General features: G+C 43.5%; 1 protein-coding gene across 1 annotated transcript in view; it reads right to left on the reverse strand.

Moving 5' to 3' along the window:
• TRPM2 (transient receptor potential cation channel subfamily M member 2) overlaps positions 1–22,618 on the reverse strand; it is a 319,065-nt gene that overhangs the window by 167,386 nt on the left and 129,061 nt on the right. The window contains exons 15-19 of the mRNA XM_029607926.1: positions 19,153–19,271; positions 18,445–18,577; positions 14,983–15,154; positions 8,989–9,172; positions 2,065–2,246 (exon numbers count right to left, since the gene is read on the reverse strand). Of these exons, the coding sequence (XP_029463786.1) occupies positions 2,065–2,246; positions 8,989–9,172; positions 14,983–15,154; positions 18,445–18,577; positions 19,153–19,271 (790 nt within the window). The remainder of the gene's footprint in view (positions 1–2,064; positions 2,247–8,988; positions 9,173–14,982; positions 15,155–18,444; positions 18,578–19,152; positions 19,272–22,618) is intronic.

Consider the following 22,618-nt stretch of genomic DNA (forward strand, 5'->3'; position numbering starts at 1 on the left):
CATTGGTAGGTGGGTGTTGGTTGGGAGTAGTTTCATCTATAGGTTATTTTTTACGATTAGCATTAGACCTCCTCCTTTCTTTTTTGGTCGGGGGATTGAAAATGTTCTGTAGATAGGGTTATTGATTTGGTTGATTAAGACTTGGTTGGTGTTTCTTATCCATGTTTCCGTGATGGTTATGAAATCTGGTTTGTGATCGTTGAGTAGGTTGGAGATGACTGGTATTTTCTTTACTATGGATTGTGCGTTGAATAGAAGGAATGATAGTGCTATGTAACTGCTGTAGGTCTTAGTGTTGATGCGAGTGATGTTTGAGTGTTGGTACTTATAATCTTTCTTTGTTTTTTTTCTTGTTTCCTTCTTTGGGTTTTCCGTGCTTTGATCCTTTCTTGTTTCTTTCTGAGGGTTATCCGAGCTGTGATCTTTTCTGTTGGACTTGAGGTGGATGTAGTCAGGGGTTTGAGTGTTTGCTATTTCTTGTGGAGTGTAGCAGTAGATTTGCTGGGTTTGGGGTCTGCACTAAGGTTTGCACGAAGCGGTGCACAAAGGGGAGTGCCCCTTTGTTGCGCTCCTTCGGTGCACGACGCAAGGCGCGTGACGCCTGGGAGCATGCCTCCCTTTGATGTGGATCCGTCGCCAGCGCTTCCGATGATGTCATGGGGGGGGGCAGGCCTCCCAGTTGAGGAGGCAGGGCCGCCGCTCCAGTGTTCCTCGGGCATCCCTTGCCCTTCTTCTTCCTCAGGCTCCTGCCTACCCTCGCTGCAGGTGCCAGGCATCCGCCGCTGCCGTCCTCAGTGCCGCCGCCAACCTCGAGGGACACAGGCACCCGGGAGCGCACCTCCCTTTGATGTGGATCCGGCGACAGCGCTTCCAATGATGTCACCGGGGGGAGCAGGCCTCCCAGTTGAGGAGGCAGGTGTTATGACTCGGAAGGTGGACCCTTGATCCGACGCGGTAACTCCAAGTTCATACCGTCGGAAGGCGAGTCCAACTCAGAAGATCTTGTGAAGTTAAAGAGGGAAATCTGGATGCAGGCGCCTCCTGCAGGTCATGTGGTCCAGATGGCTGGTGCCTCCAGCAGGTCGTGTGGTCCAGATGGCTGGCGCCTCCAGCAGGTCGTATACAGCTCCAACTCACGCTCAAGGGTAGTCCAGGAGTCGATATCAGAGGATATTCCGCAACCAGTCCAGAAGTCAATACCAGAGGATACTCCGCAGCCAGTCCAGGGGTCAAGACCAGAGGGTACTCCGCAGCCAGTCCAGGGGTCGAAACCAAAGAGAAGTCAGCAGCCAGTCCAGGAATCAGGCACAGGAAGTCAACCAGCAGAACAGAGACGGAACACAGGAACCAGACACCAACAAGAGCCAAGAAGCCAAGGCAAGGTCTGAGGTGCAGACCTTGCCTTAAATAGTCTCCTACAGCTGGAGCCTACAGGAAGGAGCCAACCCATTTCCTGTACTGGCCCTTTAACTATCTTCTGCCACGTGCGCGGCTCTAGGGGAACCTGGCGGGGGCAGAGCCAGACGCGCGTAGGGGAATGGCCGACGCCATGGCCATGATGGTAGGGCAGCAGGCTGTCTCAGAGAGAACTCGCCGACGCCAAACCTTCAATGTCGGCGGGTCGGCTCACCATGCCGGTGAGTAGCTGGCCTTGGTTGTGGCTTGCCGCGGCCAGCGGTCCTAACAGCAGGGCCACTGCTCCGGAGTTCCTCTATATCTTTGTCTAGCTGACTGCTGAAAAAAAATCTTCTACTTTTAACAGATTCATAAATCTTTGATGACTAGTCTTGGATTTAGATTCTAGTTTCAACACAGCATTCATATTCCTTAAAAAAAAAAAATTACATTTTTTTCCTCTAATGTTAACACAAATGCTTTATTTACCAAAGCTTTTTCCACCATTCTGTGTCTTAAGGAGAAAAAGTTTAGTGAATCAGGCTTGAATCTCACAATAGGAATAATTCTTGCAAATATTCCCTAACTCAATAGAATGAAACACTTCGTTGGGAATAATCGCACATTAAACTCTTTCTTCTCAACATGCAGTACATAGAGATTTCTTACTGAGCTGTTTGTATCGAGGGGTGGATTTATGAAGAATGACCCTTTTGATGAAGAGATGCAGGTGGTTGAAGAGTATAAAGGGTGGGGGTGCCGGGGGTCTTCCTTGGTATTCCTCTATCAGGTCATGACGCTGAAATTTCCAGATCTGATCTGTGTGTTCCTGGACCTGTTGAAATGTGTAGCTGGGAAGGAGAAGGAAGAGAGCAATTTTCCTGAAAATTTTATAGAAAGAAATATTAAGCATGGGGTAGGGACAGTTGCATAAGGAAGCCCCCTGAAAGATTCTTAACTAGGAGAAACTTGAGAAAGATAGAAAGATTGGAAAACATAAAACACTCTTATCTGTGTGGTTTTGTATTAACACAAGGAGGACTAAATAGTTAGCTCATAGGTAGTTTTGTCTGTTCATGTATAGCCCAGTTTATCAAAGTTATAAATTACTGCTGATCTTATAACAAAGCAGAGCCAGAGCCTGACTCTGACCCTTTGAGGGAGTTGGACATTTCTACCTTGGCTTGTCATGCAATACAGTAAACTACAAAACATATGTAAGATATAAGAATATACATTTTAAGAGTACATTAAATCAATCATTTAAAACTTCCTTCTCCACTGTCTAGATGAAATGAGCTAGTGTTGTCACTAAAATTAAAAATAATAATAAGGCTACAAAACAACATAATATAGAGCTCAAATGTGAGTATAGTACCTGAATAACATAAAGTCAGGCAGTCAACTGAGAGGGACAGTGAAAGTCATTGCAAAAAGTTAGTGTTCATCCACTAGTTGTAATAGGCAACATAATCATTTATTTATTATTTATTTATTAAAGGCTTTTCTATACCGAATTTCTTGATACAAATCAAATCAACTCGGTTTACATCAAACAATTAGGAACTATAACCAACCAAACAGTAAATACAATTTGAAGGAGAGTAAAGTTACATTATAACAAGGATGTATAACTTGGAGGAGGAAAAATAAGAGGGGGACGAGAGATTAAGATATACATTGGGGTATGCGAAGGTGCAGATAGAATACCTCATGATAAATTTGTAAACATTCTCTTAAAAATTTATATACACGGTTTAGAATTTGTAAAGTGTATAGTTGCTAGAACTGTTGTAAGTCAGGCTGTTGGGCTGGTGTCGGAGAAGGCTCGGCAGAACAGCCATGTCTTTAATTTCTTTTTAAAAGTTAGTAGACATGATTCCTGCCTGAGGTCCGGAGGCATGGTGTTCCAGATAGAGGGACCTGTGATGGAGAATGATCGGTCTCTGATATTTGAGTGTTGTATAGCTTTGATAGAAGGCACATGTAAGGATCCCTTGTAGGCGTCCCTTAAAGGTCTAGCTGTTGAGTGTAGTTTGAGGGGGTATCGTATTTGAGTCGGGTATCGTAATCATCAGCTCTTTAAAACATGTAGGGAAAATGTGGTCAAAAAGTCTTAGGCACAACTATCATACAAACTCAGTTTCTTTCTCAAGGATAAATGAGCAAGAAAGAGAGACTCTGTAGAGACCAGTATCCGATATGTAAGTTTACTATTTATACCACTGTAAGAGGGGACACTTTTAACTGGGGGAGAGGTTTGGGTGTACCTCTGACTGTGTATGTAAAACTGCTCACCCTCCCCCCTCCCCAATCTACCCCACCACCCAAACCTCTCCCCGCGTTAAAAGTGCCCACTCTTACAGTGGTATAAATAGTAAACTTACATATTGCTTGCTCTCTCTCTTTCCCATCAGGCTAAGCTATAAGATGTATTTAGTGGCATGGCTGTCAGCTAAGGGTCTAACGTAGCCACATAACTTATGCAGCTAAGACCGAATATCGGTAGTAAGGGCCTATCGCATGCGTTAACGGGGCTTTTCGCATGCGATAAGCCCTTAACGCATGCGAAAACGCCTTATCGCATTTTGATAAATGACCCCCTAAGTGAGAAAAATGTGAAGGCTCTGTGTTTTCTGTACTATTATTAAAATGAAAATACTGGATTGCACTGAAATGCAGAATAATTTGCAAAAAATACTGTGTTATTTTGACAAATAAATGTGCAGAATTTTAATTCCCTTACTGAAGAAATATAGAGAAGTGCATCTTTAGCAGGCCTAAAAGCCTGACCCTAGAATGTACCTCCTTAGTCTCTCAGCTAGATAACTTGTGCTACCAACTTAACAGCTAGATTCATCATTCTGCTATATTTATATATTTATAGCAGAATGATGAGCAGCGGTAAATAAAAGGTCTGGGAGGGGGGGAGAAACTGTGCAGCCAGCCGCATCACGTCTTCGCCCGGGCTGCACACTTTCGTATCCATAGCACCACAGGAAAAGGTGTAGCTATCTCCCGCGATGCTGCTAGGCCATAACCCTTCCCAAACCCCACCCACACTCCTCCCCTTCACCTCATGTCAATAATACCGCCGCGATGTGGCCATTATCACTCACAATAAGGCCCTAACGCATGTGACAAGGCCACATCACATTTTGATAAATGACCCTGTAAGTGCCTTAAAAGTATTGCAAAATATGTTAAAATGGACCAAGAAGGAAATCAGGAGCCAATGTAACTTACTTAAAATTGTCAAAACATGCTCCAGTGTTTCCAGTTCACAGCCTATCTCTGTTGAAATATGCTGAACAGAACCCAACTTCCAGTTCAGATTTCATCTGAATATGTTTGCCCATACATAATGAAAAGTTTCAGCATTTTTTTAAAGATAGTGGGGCAGATTTTTAAAAAGTACGTGCGTGCGTACCTTTGTTCCTGCACCTGGGGTCGGCGCACGCAAAGCTGCGCAAAATCGGCAGCCTACCTGCGCCGAGTCGCGCAGCCTGCCTCCGAAATCGGAGCGGCCTCGGAGGGAACTTTGTTTCCGGCGCCCCCCACCTTCCCTTTCCTTCCCCTAATTAACCCGCCCCCGGCCCTAACTAATTTCCCCCCCCCACCACCTTTATTTCAAAAGTTACACCTACCCGAGGCAGGCGTAACTTGCGCACGCCGGCTGCCGGCGCACCATGTTCCGGTCCGGGGGCTGGTCTGGAGGCCGCAGCCACGCCCCCAGAATGCCCCCGATGACGCGCTGGCCGCGACACGCCCCCGACACACATCCCAAGCGAAGCCCCGGAACTTACATAGGCTCGGCACGCGCAGGAGGAGCTTGGGGCAGGTTTTCAGGGGGTATGCGTGTATCTTATGCACGTACCCCTTTGAAAATCTGCCCCAGTGTTTTCACAGTTATCATATGAACCCAGTGCTTTTTTTTTCTAGAAAGAAAGGTGCCAGTACTCAGATGCAGGGTCGTCCTGGGGAAGGGGAGAATGAATCGCAGTGACTGCCCAGAGTCCCTGATGTTGAGAGGCCCTGAGCTTCCATGGTAGCCCTGCCCATTTCAACAAGCCACAGAAGCTCAATCATGGTATGATCCTGCCCCTCCTTTCCTCCCTCCCACCAGCAGGAGATATAAAAGAGCAGCACTTACCAGCTGCTGAATCCACTGAAGCCATGATGGCATAGGAAAAGCAGAGGAGGGCAGTGAGGGAGACAAGCACAGTGGGGGAGAAGAAGTGAAATCCACTAGTAGGAAGGGGAGAAAAGCACCAGTGGGGAGGAGGGGGTAAGAAGAAGAGCTTTTTTCTCTCCTCTCCCTCCTCCACCGGTGTTTCTGTCTTCCTCCACAATACACTTCACAGGTACTTCCTCTCTCTCCTCTCTATCCCTTTCCCCACTGGCAAGTCTCTCTCCTTACTCTCACCTTCCTCCATCTCTCCCCCAATACATACTCTCACCTTCCTCCATCTCTCCCCCAATACATACACACACATTGGTACCTTCCTCTCCCTCCACTCAATCCCAGTAATCTTTTTTCCTTAACCACTCACCTCCCCACCCTTCCCTGATTCCTGCAATCTGACCCTAACACTCTCCCCTTTCACTCTTGTCCAGCCTGACCCCAGAATTCTTCCCACTTCACCCCTTGCCTTTAAGACCATGGCCCTTTTCCAGCCCATTGGGCCAATTCAGCCACCCCAACCGCTTTCTCCTTCCTCCAGCCTGCATGAGCTGGCTGTGCTTTATTCTGGCCCAATCAGCCACTGTTTAATCTGGCTTGGAGCCACCCAGCTCTGCCTTCTTTGTTACACGTGCCGTCCGTAGCAGGCCCGCGGCGTGGCCCCCTCACCTTCTTACACAGACTCCAGCTTCTGGTTTCTTCTCACTAGCGGCGGTAGGCTGCCAGCTCCGACCTCGGGCCGCCCAAGGTGCCTCAAGCTCCGCCACAATCCCCAGCTTTTCAGGTCAAGATGCCATTGCTCGTCAGGCCTCTCCGCGTGGCCCGTAGAGAGACGCCACTAACCGCACCATGCCCCTCCCTAGGCACGCACGCGTGCATCACTGATCCTTATGAAGGGCCCGCGGTGGGAACCTGGCCGCAGCCCAGAATGATGACATCAAACTCTTCAGTGTATTTAAGCTCAGGCCTCGCTCCATAGCATTGCCTTTGCAACAGGTCTCCTCATGATTCGAGTACTCTTTGCTGTGAGAGATTCGTCTCTACTTTCTTCTTCCAACCCTCATTGTTCCTGGTTCCTGTTCTCTTTGTTCCTGCCCTGCCTATACTTTGGATTGATTGCATGGATTTCGACTTCGCTTTGCCTAACTATGCTACTGCCTATCTCCAGACCCAAACCTCCGCTACACCTGACTACGCTACTACCTATCTCCAGACCCAGACCTCCACTGTGCCCAACTGCGCTACGGCCTATCTCCAGACCTCGATCATTGCTTCGTTTGACCAACGCTATTGACTTCTCCATGATCAGACCATTGCTTCAATTGAGCAATGCTATTGACTTCTCCGTGATCAGACCATTGCTTCGATTGATTAACGCTATTGACTTCTTCGTGATCAGATCTCAGCAGTGCTTGCCACGACTTCCACTTTGCCGCCGGCCGTGATCCAAGCCTGTCATTGATGCCTCTCCTAGCCTACTCCTTGGACATGGACTTATTAAGCTTCGGCCTACCTTTGCTCGAGCGCCCTCAGTCAGCCTCTGTTCCATTGGCGCCCGAGTTCCAATACCTTACCCAGACCAGAGTAGGACTACGCCACCTATCATCTGCTGTCTCTGGGCTGAACCAACCTTCTCATATATTCAACCTCGAGGCCCACCTAAGTCCTGCCGGCCCCGGCATCCAAAGGCTCAACCTGCGGGGAACGAGGGCTGGTATAGGTGAAGCTCCAACGGCCTCTGCCTATCAGCCCACTCCACCTGCCGACGGTGGGGACCCATAGGTCCTCGCCTACGGGTTGTGTCAACCCCACCTCAGCCCAAGGGTCCACCTATGATGCAACATTCTTCTGACCCATGTGGCTTCTCTATTTCCTTCTAGCCACATGGACCAATACCTCCATCACCTTCTAGCCTGCATGGCTCCATATATGCCAATGCTAGGAAAAAAAGATATCAGTACAAGGTACTGGCATCTACCAGAAGCAAAAAAGCCCTGCTTGCAGATGTCATTTTTGAAATATAGAAAATAATCTGCAAATTCCATTACATTTATTGCTCTGCCTATTGGTCTTTCAACATGTTTCAGAATGAAGTGAATTTGCCTAAAGACTTTATATATCAGTCCATAGGTTTGTTTTTTTTTTTTTATCAGGCCTGCACACAATGAATGCACCCAGCTACTAAGATTCTAGCCTTGCATACTGCAGTGATGGGCTACTCCAGCCCCACCTATTCTGGGAACAGCAGCCAATCTTCAGTGTTTTAAGGGAGATCAGCAATGGTGAACCGAATAGTGTGACACCTTTCTGGCATGCAGTAGCATGCACTTTCCCATCTTTTATTTTTGTATTTACTCTTACTGTAGTTGGTCCTTAGTTTGAAACATTCTATGATAATCACTTCCATGATGCAGTACAACAGAGGCATAGAAACAGGTGGGTCAGGAGGTTCTTTATCCCCTCACTTTTGGCTCAGGCACCTACTCCTAGCAGCAAGGTCATGTCCCGTCCATGTCAGCCCCTTAAAGGTGCAGGAGTTAGAGGGTTTGGAGGCATTGGAATTATTGCCAGTCAATGATCTCCTAAGCCTTTAAGGAAGCTAACTTGAATGGAAAACATTACTACCTATGGGCTAAACATATAAAAGTTTGAGTCTATCTAAGTTTTTGTTTACTTTTTGTGGGTAATTATTTATATTTCCTGCTCTCAGCCCCTTAAAGTTCAGGAATACCTGGGCTAGGTGGAAGCCTATTTATATAATGGCATTTTAACAGCCTGAGTGATTAACACTTGTATAAAATAGTTGCGACTGCCATGAAGATGCATTTAGGATGGGATAAGAGATAGGGGCAGCTTAAGGCAAAGTGAGGGGGCTGACCACACTGCCCATGCATGTCAATCTTGGGCCCCGGAAAAAATTCAGTTCTGGCTATGCCCCTGCAGAACAGGATCATGAGGAAGTTCAATAATATAAAATGTTAACATACTCCGCTAGACCATCAAACTTACTTCATACAGAGATTAAAAGTTTAACTTGAGTTTTCAATGGAGTAAAGTTTCCAGGGTTGTCAAAAATCTCTCTTTTATTTATCCTAAAATGTTACCATTTTTTCTTCTGCAACCTTCCTAAAACTCCTTTCTTCAATGTATTGTCATGGGAGAGTAAAATAACTTCCTTCTCTCACCAAATCTCTTATCATAAAGGTTAAAATCTTCATTCCATAAAGAAACAGCATAATATTTATTAGAGAACCAAGTGCCAAGAGTATCTTCCCAAAAACCAGACTGATATTTCTTGATAGTCATGTTTAGGAGCTATGAAATAATCGGAAAATTAACACAAGCATTGCCTAGCAGTTATAATGTGCAAGAAGCATCCACCTGGAAGTCATACTTGGACAGATACTCACTTGAACATGGCAATCAGGAGGTTGAGAAGTAGGATGTTGGTGAACAGCAAGTATAGACAGAGTAAAATAACAGTAAGCCACTCGGGGAAGATTGGCTGATTGCTTTTGTCACTGTTCTCTGGACACTTCGGCTTATATGGGTCAGACCCATTTAGGCTGCACTGATCCAGGCTGAAGTTTATTCCTTGAATAAAGCACAAAGTCATTACACAGTCACAGATGACAGTCCTCCCAAGAGTTTACTAGTTATAGAAATGCAATATGCTCATAAAGGTGAATTTTTAAAAGTTACATGTATAAAAATCAGCAGTTACACATGTGGAATAGCACGTAGGCAAATATATGCTATTCTAGAAACCTCAACATACACACAAATAAAGGTACACAAGTAAGTCTGTGTGTGTAAAGAGTGAGTGGGCCAGGGGTAATCCAGGGAGGGGCCACCATGTATGCAAGTAAATTGGTATTTCATTCGCAATTTATGCATGTGAATTTGGCAGCTTAGTCACATATATTACTCCTCCTCTATATCTCAAGTAAATGATCATTGCCCTCTTAAAAGTGAGATACTGATTTGGTGATATGGGGGGACTTCAGAGCCAAGCGGGTCTCAATGAAGTATAGATGAATTGGGCGAACTGGTAGACTAACTGGTAAAATTGGTAATATCAGTGCTGTGCTCATGTTAGAAAATCTCCCAACCTACCCGTGTAAAACCCGTGTCTAAATTACACATGTAAAATCTACTCGCATATCCCCTTATAATTTGCAATAAAGATAAGCATGTGTATCACTTGTACACACCTATCTGGCTAAATTCTGGTGCTACTTAGTTGGGTAAGTCTGAAAAGGCATGCGATAGCTTACTAGGGGCAGAGTTGGGGCGGAGTCCGTGCCGGAAGAGGAGGAGTCGGGGCAGCATCGGGGCGGACTCCACAACGACTTTGCTGGCGGTGATAAGGTAGGACACGTTATCACCGCCAGTAGCACATCCAATAGCCCCATCTTTCTTGGTGGCACTATTGGGTGCAAAAGCCGGCAGCGATAACACTGCGGTTGTGCAATCGCTGCCGGCTTTCACAGGACTGCCCCCCGTTTCGCCCCCCGACCCCCGTTACCGCGGGATTCACAAATCCCTGCGGTGTTAGAAAACCCAGCCCTTAGCCAGATAAGTCTTAAAATACTACTTATCCGGCTTTATGGCTTAGCTGGATAAGAAGTATTTAAGACTTATCTGGCAAAATAGCACTTTTTCAGACTCATTCAGCTATCTTATTTAACCAGATAAGTCTAAAATGCGCTACTTAGATGGACAAGTAGGGAGTTTACAAAGCCGTAATAGTTTATCATGGGAAGGGCCAAATATCGTGGGGGCATCCCAATGATACTTGGCCCCTTCCTGACAAATTATCATGGCAATACCTCAGTGTGATTTTTTATTATGGCATAAACGTGTGACAAAAATTCATGCTGTGGTACTGGGCCTTCCTGCATAATGGCAGCCCACCCAACCCTTAAAAGGCCCAAGGCACAAAAAATTGCAGCCTCTCTAATCCTGAAAAAATTTACTCCCGCTCACCTACCCTGCCACCTACTGAGGTGGCACTGGCCCCACAAAATTTAAAAAAAAAAAAAAAAGAATGATGTCAATACCCTCTACCCTTAAATTTTAGAAATGCCCCTTTAGTCTTAAGACTCCACTCTGTGGCCCATCCCTTTCCCACCCATCCAAATAAAGTACAATCTCTAGTGTCTAGGGGTCCACCCCCACAAATCCATTCCCAACCCAAAAATAGTACCATGGTGGTCTGGGGAGGGCTTCTGGACCCCCATCCCACTCCTCAACTACCTTATGCCTCATAAATAACTCATTGGGTTTCAGTGGGGGATCAGAGTGCCCCCAAGCTCTTGGTCTGATGATGCCATTTTTAAAAATAGCATCAACATGACCTTGCCATTATTACATAATGGGGCAAGGCCTGGTCGGTGCCATTTTCAAAAGTGGCATTGATCAGGCCCAGGGCTAGAGTGCACCCGACACCCTCCACTGAGTTCAAAAAATGGTTTTTAGAGGTATAGTGGGGCTAGGGGTGTGAGGGTGTGGGGGAGGGGTCCACCTATGCCTCCCTCCAGACCAACAGGGTCATTTTTGGGGGGGGCTGGGGAATGGAAGGGACCCTAGACACAAGATTTAATTTTATGAATATATCTCTGAGTTTTAACAGATTAAATCAAGAATACTTGACTCCAGAAAAAAACAAAAGAAATTCAATAAAAACCAAAAGCAGTTTCCAAAAGAAACAGTTTAACAATATTATACCTCAATAATGGAGGAGAAATGAAGACTGTGTTAATCAAGTAAATGAATATATACCAGATGAATTTATCTCTACTAAATCCTAAATATTACGAGGTGATAGAAGGAGAGAAAGTTATCATTTGAAGAAAGGATTCAGGTTGTTTAGGGTCAATGAATATATACCTAGTATCCCCAGATTTCATCACACATTTACATGGAAAATGCAATATAAATGTGAACCCTAAAGCAATAATTCTCTCTTTAAAGGACAGAAAACTTCCTCCTAGCCTGTGTTACTCTAGATACATCTGGGAAAATGGCTGCTCTATGTCCCATAAATAATCTAGATTTGCTATGGAAAAACCTTTTTAATGTCCACTCCCTATCTGATTCCAATACATATATTACCAACAAAGTTGCCCTAGATTCTGTGCTAGAATCCTGTAAGAAATTGGACAATCCTAAATTGACTGACAAATCTTCCTCCTGCATCTAACCCCAGCTAAGGGTTCCTGGTTCTGAGTTGTCTAAGAATAAGACTTAGAGATAGGAGGAAAGTATTCAGATTTAACTTTATTTGGAGGGGGGAAGGGATGACTGAGGAGGGATTTTTGTCATTTGGGAGGGGCTGGGAAAGGGAGCAGGCCATCACCACGCAGTTACAATTCTATTTTTTTTTTTATTTCAGAGGCTAGTGTCAACTCGGAAGGCAGGTGGGGGTCGCCATTGACTCCCAGGGTGGTTTTGGCCTGGGGGTATTTTTGGGCCTTGGCATTTTTAATTTTCCCACAGGACCATCAGGTTTCTTTATGCTCCTCCAGGAAAATAGTTACAGTTCCCTGAAATGCGCTAAAATAATGGGGGATTACTTTTTTGCATTATTTTACTTATGTAGAGACCATGGGGTCACCACTAGATGGCCTAGTTCCCAGCCCTTGGTTAGACAGCTGCAAAGGGGCATACCATTCGTAACAGCACCTCCCCCATAGACTGACTGGAATGGAGAGCCCCTGAGGCATAAGGGAAGGGTTAGTCCAGATTAGAGTATGGCATTGTAGGTTTGCTTTCGAAGGAGAAGGAGTTGTCTCAATGTGCTCTCCAAGGTAGGCCCTCAGCTTAGCATAGGAAAGGAGAGGCACTGCCCTTCCAGTTCCCCAGTAAGGACTAAAGGGAGGGGAGAGGGATAAAAAGATTTTGGCTGTTTTTTCTGGTTTATACAGTTTTGACCTGTACCCTGCCTGGCAGTCTGTATCCTCTGCTGAGGGTGATCAGGAGGGGCTGTGTACCTTTTTGCTCAGACCAAGAGGAGGTTACAGAGCCGGAGCAAGGAGAAAAGAGAAAGTTTTTCCAAGTTTGAGTTTTTTTCCTATTGGAGAAGGGAGGAAGTATTTTTCTGTCACCCTTCTTATCCTGAACAGTCTCACCTTTAAGAACTGTGATCCAGAAGCCTTTCCTTCAGGAAGGCCTGCAATTATCTTTCAAAGAAGAATCAAAGGGAGAGAAGAGGAGAAAGTTATCTGGAGACCCTCATGGAATTTCCACCCCAGGACAAAGGACAATAGTCAGGTTGGAGTTCGGGGAGTACCTTTGGACCACAGGTACTGGGAAGGGGATCCAGAAACAGGACACCTCAGCCAGCTTGAGACAAGTATCAATCCAACGCATGGAGGATAAACAGCTTCCAGGCCTCAGCTCTGGGTGATGCTTCCACAGAGGTAGAGACACTAAAGATCAGTACTCCTGTAGAGCTGAGGAAGCTGGATGTATCTGGACAATTTATTTTTTACATCAATCATAACAAACTTTATTTTGAACACCCATACAGTGAGTCCAGCCTGGTTTGTATGTGTGCCTGTCCTGAAGAGCTACAGTAACACAACCACAAGAGAGATCATTCCTGCCCTGGGCCTTGAAGGTTATCCTTCCCCCCAACAGAAAAGACCGACCACTTGGAACAAGAAGAGGGGAAAAGAGACTGAGGAGTTAGCCCCAAGAAAGGAATTATTTAATGACTCTTTGGCATTCAACCTATCCCCCAAAAAAGGGTTACATTTATATTGGATTGCCTATGCATAAGCTGCTTTGCATGCATGCTAAGCAGCTTATTTCCATTCGGGGAGGAAATCTTGTGCTCTATCACATGATAGTGCTGTAATATAGCATGCAATATTTATTTTTATTTATTTAACACTTTTCTATACCGACCTTCATGGTAATAACCATATCAGATCGGTTTACATCGAACAGGGTAAAAAACTGAAACAAAAATAAACATATGAACGGAGGCGGCAAAGTTACACTCAACAAGGAGGGTGAACTTGGAGGCTTAATCAGCTGGAAAGAGAGGCCTAGGATGGCAGAAAACTAGTAATATAATACAATAGGGTAAGCGGGCTAGTGCTTAATGAACTTAGAGGTACAAGGTTCCATCGCTCATGAAGGTACTTAGGTCATCTAGTGTGTATCCGGGGGATCTGAGAGGGCTTGGCGGAAAAGCCATGTCTTAAGTTTTTTCCTAAATGTTGGGAGGCATGGTTCCAGCCTGAGGTCTGAAGGGATGTTATTCCAAATAGTTGGTCCTGCTGTCGAGAAAGCTCGGATAGTTGGTCCTGCTGTTGAGAAAGCATGCAATATAGCATGATAGTGCTGTGTTGTGCTGCAATATAGCAGCACAACACGATAAACAGCATTCAACATGGTGTTTAACTCACGATATTGCCTTATCGTGGTTTAGTAAATCCAGGCTCAAGATGGCTAAGTACAGCCTTTGCCACTACTTAGCCTGATAAATCAGAATTTAACCGGTTAAGAGTCGCAGCTTATCTGGATATTGTCGAACCTATGTGGCATGAATTTTTTACAAGCGTGTGCATGTTTGAGCATATATTTGTGCACATTTTTTCACCTGCGCATAAATGATATGTGCAGGTAATAAAATATAGTAGTAAATTTGTATGTGCCCATATAAACATGTATAAGAATGCACATGCATGCAGCTTTTAAAGTTATCCTCATACTGTTTTAATAATTATTTTTTATATATTACTGAAAAACCTGGAAATAGAAATTTGATAATTGCTTATTCATTGGTTAAGCTGGAGTTTTCAGATTACCAGGAAAAATAATCACTTAGTTTAGTTTATGCCCTGTTGCGCAAATAATTTTGAGTAAAGTTATACAAAAATATCAAATACAGCTGTATTTGGTGGTTTGATTGAAAGTCTGATTCACTAAGATTTTTTTTTGTAGAATTAAATTAAGTTGACTTAGATAATAACCACCGCTATTACTAGCAACGGTAACATGGAATAGACTTAGTTTTTGGGTACTTGCCAGGTTCTTATGGCCTGGATTGGCCACTGTTGGAAACAGGATGCTGGGCTTGATGGACCCTTGGTCTGACCCAGTATGGCATGTTCTTATGTTCTTATGTTCTTAATCAGAATGGGAAAAAAGCCCCTAATTAATCATAATTTGAAATTATTTAACTATTAGTTATTAGAGTTCAAGTTTAAGGGTGCTAATCACTACTTTGGTATCTTATTTTTTGAAACTTTAGACCTAAATATTGTGACAACCATGAAGAAGCAGTTCATGAGGAAATCTCCATTATCATAAAGTTCTGTTTATATTTCTGCCTCTATATCAGCCACACAATATGGAGTGAATGCCATGCTGACTCCTCCATTACATACCATCTATATAGGAAGGAATCTGCCCAAATATTGTCAGGTAAGAGTGATAAACGACCCCTCTGAAGATCCAATCCACACGACCCTCGTTATGGATAAGGATAGCCTGCTTGGCAACTCCAAAGGACACAACCCAAACAGCCAGGAGAAAGAGGAAAAAGAAGACGTCCTTCATCTAAAAGCCATAAAACAGCAGAAGTAAGTACATTTGCCCAGCAACTAAATGCTGAGTAGAAGAACCTAGAACCTCATTAAATAAAGGAATGAACAGATACTCAATCCGAGCTGTAGGGGTCTTTACACAAAACTCATGCAGAAAAAATGTTTAGTGTGCATATTGCTAAAATTTAACAGGCACGCTAAAATGCCACGAAGTAGGGTATCCACTAAATGTTAGCATGGGCATGTTAAGAAATGACCACATTAGCATGAGCATGCTATTAGCCTACATACTAACCCCTAAAATTGCAACTTCTGTGAACTCAAAACATCTGTGAACTAAATAGTATATACAGTATATACAAATATATATATAGTATATACAAATAGTATATACAGATTAAACAATGCATGCGCAATCTTCTTCCCTGCATAACTTAGCCCCCTTGCTGTAAAACCTGTATAAAAGAAAGTCTAGCACATGCAGAAATAGGAGACCTTCTGGACATCTATATGGAAAAAATACCAGAAGGGATTTGAACCAGGGGGTAAAGCAGGAACCCTAGGCACTGGACCACCCAGCAACATGGGGAGGTGGGTGGGAGCCAGAGCAGCAGGATATAGGACTGACAGGCCAATGCAATACACTGTAGTCAGCTGAACACATGGTTTTACCCACACTTAAACACATTTTGTGCAGGTGAACATTACTATCGATGCAGGGAGGAGTTTTACCTGTACAAAATGTGCGTTTAAAAATTAACTCTCCTCACAAGGAAATTCCACGCAAATAAAGGCATTAAGTATTCCCTCCCACTGCAGAGAAGTGCACAGGCTGAGCGCACATTTTCTTAATGCTAGAAACTTTACTCCTGATTAGGGATGTGAATCGTTTTTTGACGATTTAAAATATCGTCCGATATATTTTAAATCGTCAAAAATCGTTAGAAGCGCGATACAATAGGAATTCCCCCGATTTATCGTCAAAAATCGTAAATCGGGGGAAGGGGGAGGGGAAGGGGGAGGGCAGAAAAACCGGCACACTAAAACAACCCTAAAACCCACCCCGACCCTTTAAAATAAATCCCCCACCCTCCCGAACCCCCCCAAAATGCCTTAAATTACCTGGGGTCCAGAGCGGGGGTCCCGGTGTGATCTTTTACTCTCGGGCCTGCGGTGCATTGTAGAAATGGCGCCGGCAAATGGCCGGCAAATGGCGCCGGCAAATGGCGCAAAATGGCGCCGGCCATACGGCAAAACGATTCGACTGCAGGAGGTCGCTCCCGGACCCCCGCTGGACTTTTGGCAAGTCTTGTGGGGGTCAGGAGGCCCCCCCAAGCTGGCCAAAAGTCCCTGGGGGTCCAGCGGGGGTCCGTGAGCAATCTCCTACGCTCCTGACGTCGGGGGACAAAAAACAAAATGGCGCCGGCGCTACCTTTGACCTGTCATATGACAGGGCAAAGGTAGCGCCGGCGCCATTTCTACAATGCACCGCAGGCCCGAGAGTAAAAGATCACACCGGGCCCCCCGCTCTGGACCCCAGGTAATTTAAGGCATTTGGGGGGGTTCGGGAGGGTGGGGGATTTATTTTAAAGGGTCGGGGTGGGTTTTAGGGATGTTTTAGTGTGCCGGTTTTCCCGCCCTCCCCTGATTTACGATTTACACGATATTTACAAAAACAAAACCGCGACGATCCGATTCCCTCCCCCCCCCCAGCCGAAATCGATCGTTAAGACGATCGATCACACGATTCACATCTCTACTCCTGATCAGAGGTGGAGTAAAGTTTCAAACACTGGATCCACCACCAGGGCTTCCCCCCTATCCATGAACACAAGCAGCAGAGGCTCAACAATTCATTTATTTTTTAAGTCTAACCATGGCCATATAGCTGGATAGGAAACAAACAAAAGTTATGCTCCTTTATGCTGGCTCCTGTTCAGCTCTATCCAAGTGAAAATGTGCGTTCAGCCTGTGCTCAATGTAAGCACATTTTAACTCCCGATGCATTAGCATAGCATTAGCTTAATGCATCGGGAGTTAAAAAAAATTCTAACCTGTGCATTAAAACTGTTTGCTGAAATTCAGTGCACAGGCTCTTAATGCACAGATTATTGCATTGGCCTGTGAATGAGAAAGCCCTGCAAACACACCTATGAGGTTCCAGTTTTGGCTGAGGATCAGGTAAAAAGGATTGCTGGAACCAGGAGGGTCAGGGCCTATGAGCACAGGGTTAGTCTCCACATGCACTGCACTGTAAGGATTGCATCACTGAAGCCGAGGTCTAGGGGGAAGTGGAAGTGGTGGAGGCAACTGAAGGGATGTCTTTGGAAGTCTGGGCAGGAAATTTGTCTCCCCACCCCCTCGACAAAAAATAATTGCCACCCTAGGGACTCGCATAGTAAGCCTGTGCTTAAGTCCAGGCCGGGGTAAATCACTTTTGGAGATTGAAGTTTTTGGTGTTTTAGTTTTTACCAGCAATACTGAAACTTAGCAGCAAAAATCTAAACTTGTTTCTGTTTGTTTCATATGGAAAATGAGCATAAAAAACAGACAAACAAAGCATTATATATTAGTGATAAGCTGGCCCCTCTTGAGCCCCAACCCATCCTTCCAATAGTATTTAACATGTTTCCTTCTCAATTCTCCCTTCCACCTGATCTTATAAAATAAAGTTGCCCCCCAACCTCCCCCATCCCTCCTCCTACCTCTTAGAAACCCCAAAGATACAGATTCAAAGCCAGCAGGAGGACACAGCTTTACCTCCTACCATTCCTGCATCCAGCTTTGTTCTGGTGCTAAGCACTGCTAGAGCCAAGCTGACCACCAGGCTGATAGGAGGAAAAGCGATGGCCTCCTGCCAGTACAGAGTTTAAAATTTGGGGGTTTTTTGGGAAGTAGGCAGAGGACTGTCAGGATGCCTACTTGCTTTTCATATTGGAAGGGAAGGCTGACTGGGTGACTGTCAGAGGAGGGGGTGCACATTGCTATTGACATCAGGCAGGATGCAGGATTACTGGCTTCAGGATGCAGCATAGGCAGATACACTTAAGCTAGCTGGGCCTTGGTTTAGGCAGTTAAGTAAGCCAGCTAGCATTAGCTGACTAGTTTTATCCACCCTCCTAAGACTACCCAGAATTTGAGTTGCTAAATTCCCGCTCCCCCTAATGAAACTAGTGGAATAAATGTATCCAGTCATCCTCAGCAAATTTCCAAGGCTTCAATCTAGATGGCTAAGTCCTTGCTTAACCAACTAGGTGGCTTTGAAATTTTATTTCCCACTGTCTAAGGAGATGACGTTCTCACCATTCTCTTTACGATGATGATCTTTGGTCCTAGAGTTTTGCTGATGGTAAAAATGTGCATGAGACGTAGGCAGAAGATGATGAAGTCCAAAGACAGGATGATTCTCCCAGAATAAAATGTGACAGGAATTAATCTAAGCAAAGTAAATAAAAATGTCATTATTAAACACATTTTCAGCTTTTAATACAGAATCTACTTTAACATATTTCTCATGCCCTTTAACTGATCAGGAGTGTCCTCACCAGCACCTCGGAGGGAACAGGGAAAGCCATCGGGGCTCCCCTAAGGCTCGGCGCACACAAGTTGCACAAATGTTCACCCCTTTGCACACGCCGACCCTGGATTTTATAACATGCGTGTGGCTGTGCACGCATGTTATAAAATCGGGCGTAGATTTATGTGTGCTGGGTTGCGCGTTCCTCTTAAAATCCAGCCCTATGTTTTTAGGTTCTTACTCAAGATGCCTACTTACTAGTGTTAATATTGAAAAAAAAACAATAAAAACATTTTCCAGAATGTGACCTGTTAGGAAATATAGATTATTTCTAAATGAGAGGAGGTTATTGTTATGCATAAATAGAAAGGGATACTCACTCTTTCATAACCAGTCCAATACTAGAGAAAACCACTATGCCATGGACATGAATGAATATTTGACGTAAAGAAAGAAGTGTCCAAATCATCAAAGCATCTCCCACTTAAACTCACCTGCAGATCAAGCCTGCCATAAAGATAAGGATAGCACAAACATCCAGTTTATTCCAGAAGTCACTGATATACAAGGAGGCCTGCTTCACCAATCCAAATTCATCAGGGTCATATAAAAACTGAAGAAAGTGAAATAAAACAGAATCACAGAAAGAATCTATGGGTTTAAATACCCACAGCTTGACCGTGTAAAAGGAAATATTGGTCTCCAGACATCTGTGTAATATGTTATTTATCAAAACAATGAAATGGAGCAATATTGTTCTTAAAAGGCCTGATTTTCAAAAGCATTTTTTTAACATAAAACTGTGTTTTTGTGCATAAATGGGCTTTTAGAACACTTAAAAATATGCACAGTAGTGATTTTGTGGGTACTTTCATGCACACTGGAAAGAAGCATTCTGGCAGGCTGAGTTGGGGAGGAGTTAGCATTTAAATGCTTATTTTTGATTTTCAAATTTATGTGCTAAATCTACCCATACACATTTATGCCTGCGAACAACATGCCACTAGAAGCAGCATGCTTACATATGTAAGGTAAAACATTAAAATATTGCTTTTCTTTGAAAATTACCCTCCCTATGTGCCAACAGCCCATATAAGGAAGTCAGCAATAACATACATGAATTATACCAATTTTCAAAGCAGACATATGCATAAGGCTGCTTTGAAAATTAACCAAAATAATGTGTACAGTCTCACCCACACAGTTCTATTCTTTGCAAAACTTATTTTGTGTGTGAATTCATGTGCATATTTATTAAAATTAAAAATATGTCCATAAATCCCAACTCTGCCCCTGGAACACCTATCTTTTATGCATACTTGTATGTGGGAAATTGGGTCATATGCTTACTTTTAAGCACACAAACCCCAGACATTTTACGCTCGCAAATCCATGTTTTATGTACACAAATGACTTTGAATATTACCCTCTAAATGCTCCATGAAACCTTCCATAACAGACAGGTTGTTAATGATGTGGCTACACTGTGACAATAAATGTAACTCAGTTCCAGAAAATACATCCTCAAAGAAAGAACAATCAACAATTTACCCCATTTTCCTTATTAAATTGTATAGTCTTTTTAGGTAATGAAGTTATCAATATACATAAATAATTCTAATTTTAGTTAGTAGCGCTCATGTGGACAATCTCCCACCAACAACCTCTCTGGCACAAGATTTACTTGGTTGATTTTGTTGTTGAAAAAAATAACCAACCTTTTCTTATTATTGAAGGAATGTAAATGTTAAAATCTATAGGTTCAAAGGGGATGACAGAAATAAAACAGCAAATAAAAACTAAACAAGTTTATAATATTATTATATTCATTTATTTTAGTTATTTAAAACATTTGTATTCCACACTATCCTCAGGTCTAGGCAGATCATATTATAAATCACTTGTTATAAATAAACTTGCCAGGTTCTTATGACCTGGATTGGCCACTGTTGGAAACAGGATGCTGGGCTTGATGGACCCTTGGTCTGACCCAGTATGGCATTTTCTTATGTTCTTATGTTCTTATCCATTGATTTCATGAAACTAACAAAAGAAACTCAGACACACAATAGTGTTGTTTCAAAGATATACGTACACAATGATAAAGTTGTATAGACTGTACAAAGTTTTTCTCTTTCTACCTTTTCTACCCTCCCTATCAGTTCTTTTATGTTATTTATTTATTTATTTATTGTTTTTGTTATACCGAGTTTCATGACAGGCATCACATCAACCCGGTTTACAATTAACAGAGTGTGTAAAGCATAACATAACTTAAAACAATGTTCTCAGTAAGAACCTTGAACTTTAAATACAGTGAATAAATACAGTGAATCAAATAAAGGATGTGAGAAAGTTACAAAAAATCAGGGAAATCAACTTGGAACTGGAAAAGGGGAGAGATTGTACAGAGCAATATTTACATTTTGGCCTATTAATGTAATAGAGTAGCAAAGTGATTAAATAAGAATATGTGAGTAACTGTGGCGGTACATCACTATGAGACGGTACATAAATAACCGGATGCATAAATACGATAATGGTATGATAAAAGCTCAGAAGGTATTGATGAGGGTCAATTTAAGGTTGGTTGATTTGTATTAGGTCCAGTTATAGAATAAGAGTTTGTGCTATTTAATGGAGGTTTTATTCAATGCTTGGAAATGCTTTTTTCAAAAGCCAGGTTTTTAGTCTTTTCCTAAATGTTAGAGAGCATGGCTCCTGTCTCAAATCAGGTGGGATAGAGTTCCAGAGAGTTGGACCTGCTGAAGAGAAGGCTCTAAGACTCAATGATTTATGTTGGTAGGTTTTGGCCTTTGGAATTTGGAGTGACTCTTTGTAGTATTCCCTGATGGGTCTGGCGGAAGTGTATTTTTTAAGAGGTATTTGTAGGTCGAGGTGCGTGTTTTGGTTGATAGTTTTGTATATGATGTTGATGGTTTTGTACATGATTCTATAGTGGATCGGTAGCCAGTGGAGGTTTTTGAGGATGGGTGAGATGTGGTCCATTTTCCTGGAGTTTGTAAGGACTCTGGCTGCAGAGTTCTGAACCATTTGAAGCGGTTTGGTATAGGAAGCTGGGAGGCCTAGTAGTAATGAGTTGCAATAATCTAATTTGGAAAAGATTATTGCTTGTAGTATTGTTCTAAAGTCCTGGGCGTGGAAAAGTGGTTTGATTCTTTTCAGAATATGTAATTTGTAGAAGCAGTCCTTGGTGGTTTGGTTAATGAATGGTTTGAGGTTGAGTCGATTGTCCAGGATGGCTCCTAAATCTCTTACGTGGGCTGTTTGAAGGAGTGTGGGTGGTTTTGGGAGTGTATTATTGTTTTCCGGTGATATGAGCAGGAATTCTGTTTTAGAAGCATTAAGTACAAGGTTTAGACTGGTGAGGAGGAGTTTAATTTCTGATAAGCAACTGTCCCAATATTCCATTGTTTTTGATATAGATTCTTCTATGGGGATCACGATCTGTACGTCGTCAGCGAAAAGGAAGTGTTTCAGGCTTAGTTTTGTAAGAAGTTGACATAGTGGTAGGAGGTAGACATTGAATAGCGTGGGTGAAAGTGATGAACCCTGCGGCACCCCTCTATTGGAATGGTGGTATTGGGATTCTTTATTGTGAATTTTGACTCTATATCCTCTATTTTCTAGAAATGTTTTGAACCAGTTAAGTGTGGCACCTGTTAAACCAATGTTTGCCAGCTGTTTTAGAAGGAGGGCGTGGTTGACGGTGTCGAAGGCCGCCGAAAAGTCAAGAAGAATTAGTAAATATGCTTGGCCTTTATCAATTCCAGAAAGGAGGAAGTCCGTGAGTGAGAGTAGTAGCGTTTCAGTGCTTGCGGCTTTGCGAAAACCATATTGGTTAGGGGACAGAATACTGTGGTCCTCTAGGTAGTTGGATAGTTGGGTGTTTACCAATTTTTCCATGATTTTCGCTATGAATGGGAGGTTGGAAATAGG

Source organism: Rhinatrema bivittatum, chromosome 6, assembly GCF_901001135.1.
Source record: "Rhinatrema bivittatum chromosome 6, aRhiBiv1.1, whole genome shotgun sequence".
NCBI classification, from domain to species: domain Eukaryota; kingdom Metazoa; phylum Chordata; class Amphibia; order Gymnophiona; family Rhinatrematidae; genus Rhinatrema; species Rhinatrema bivittatum.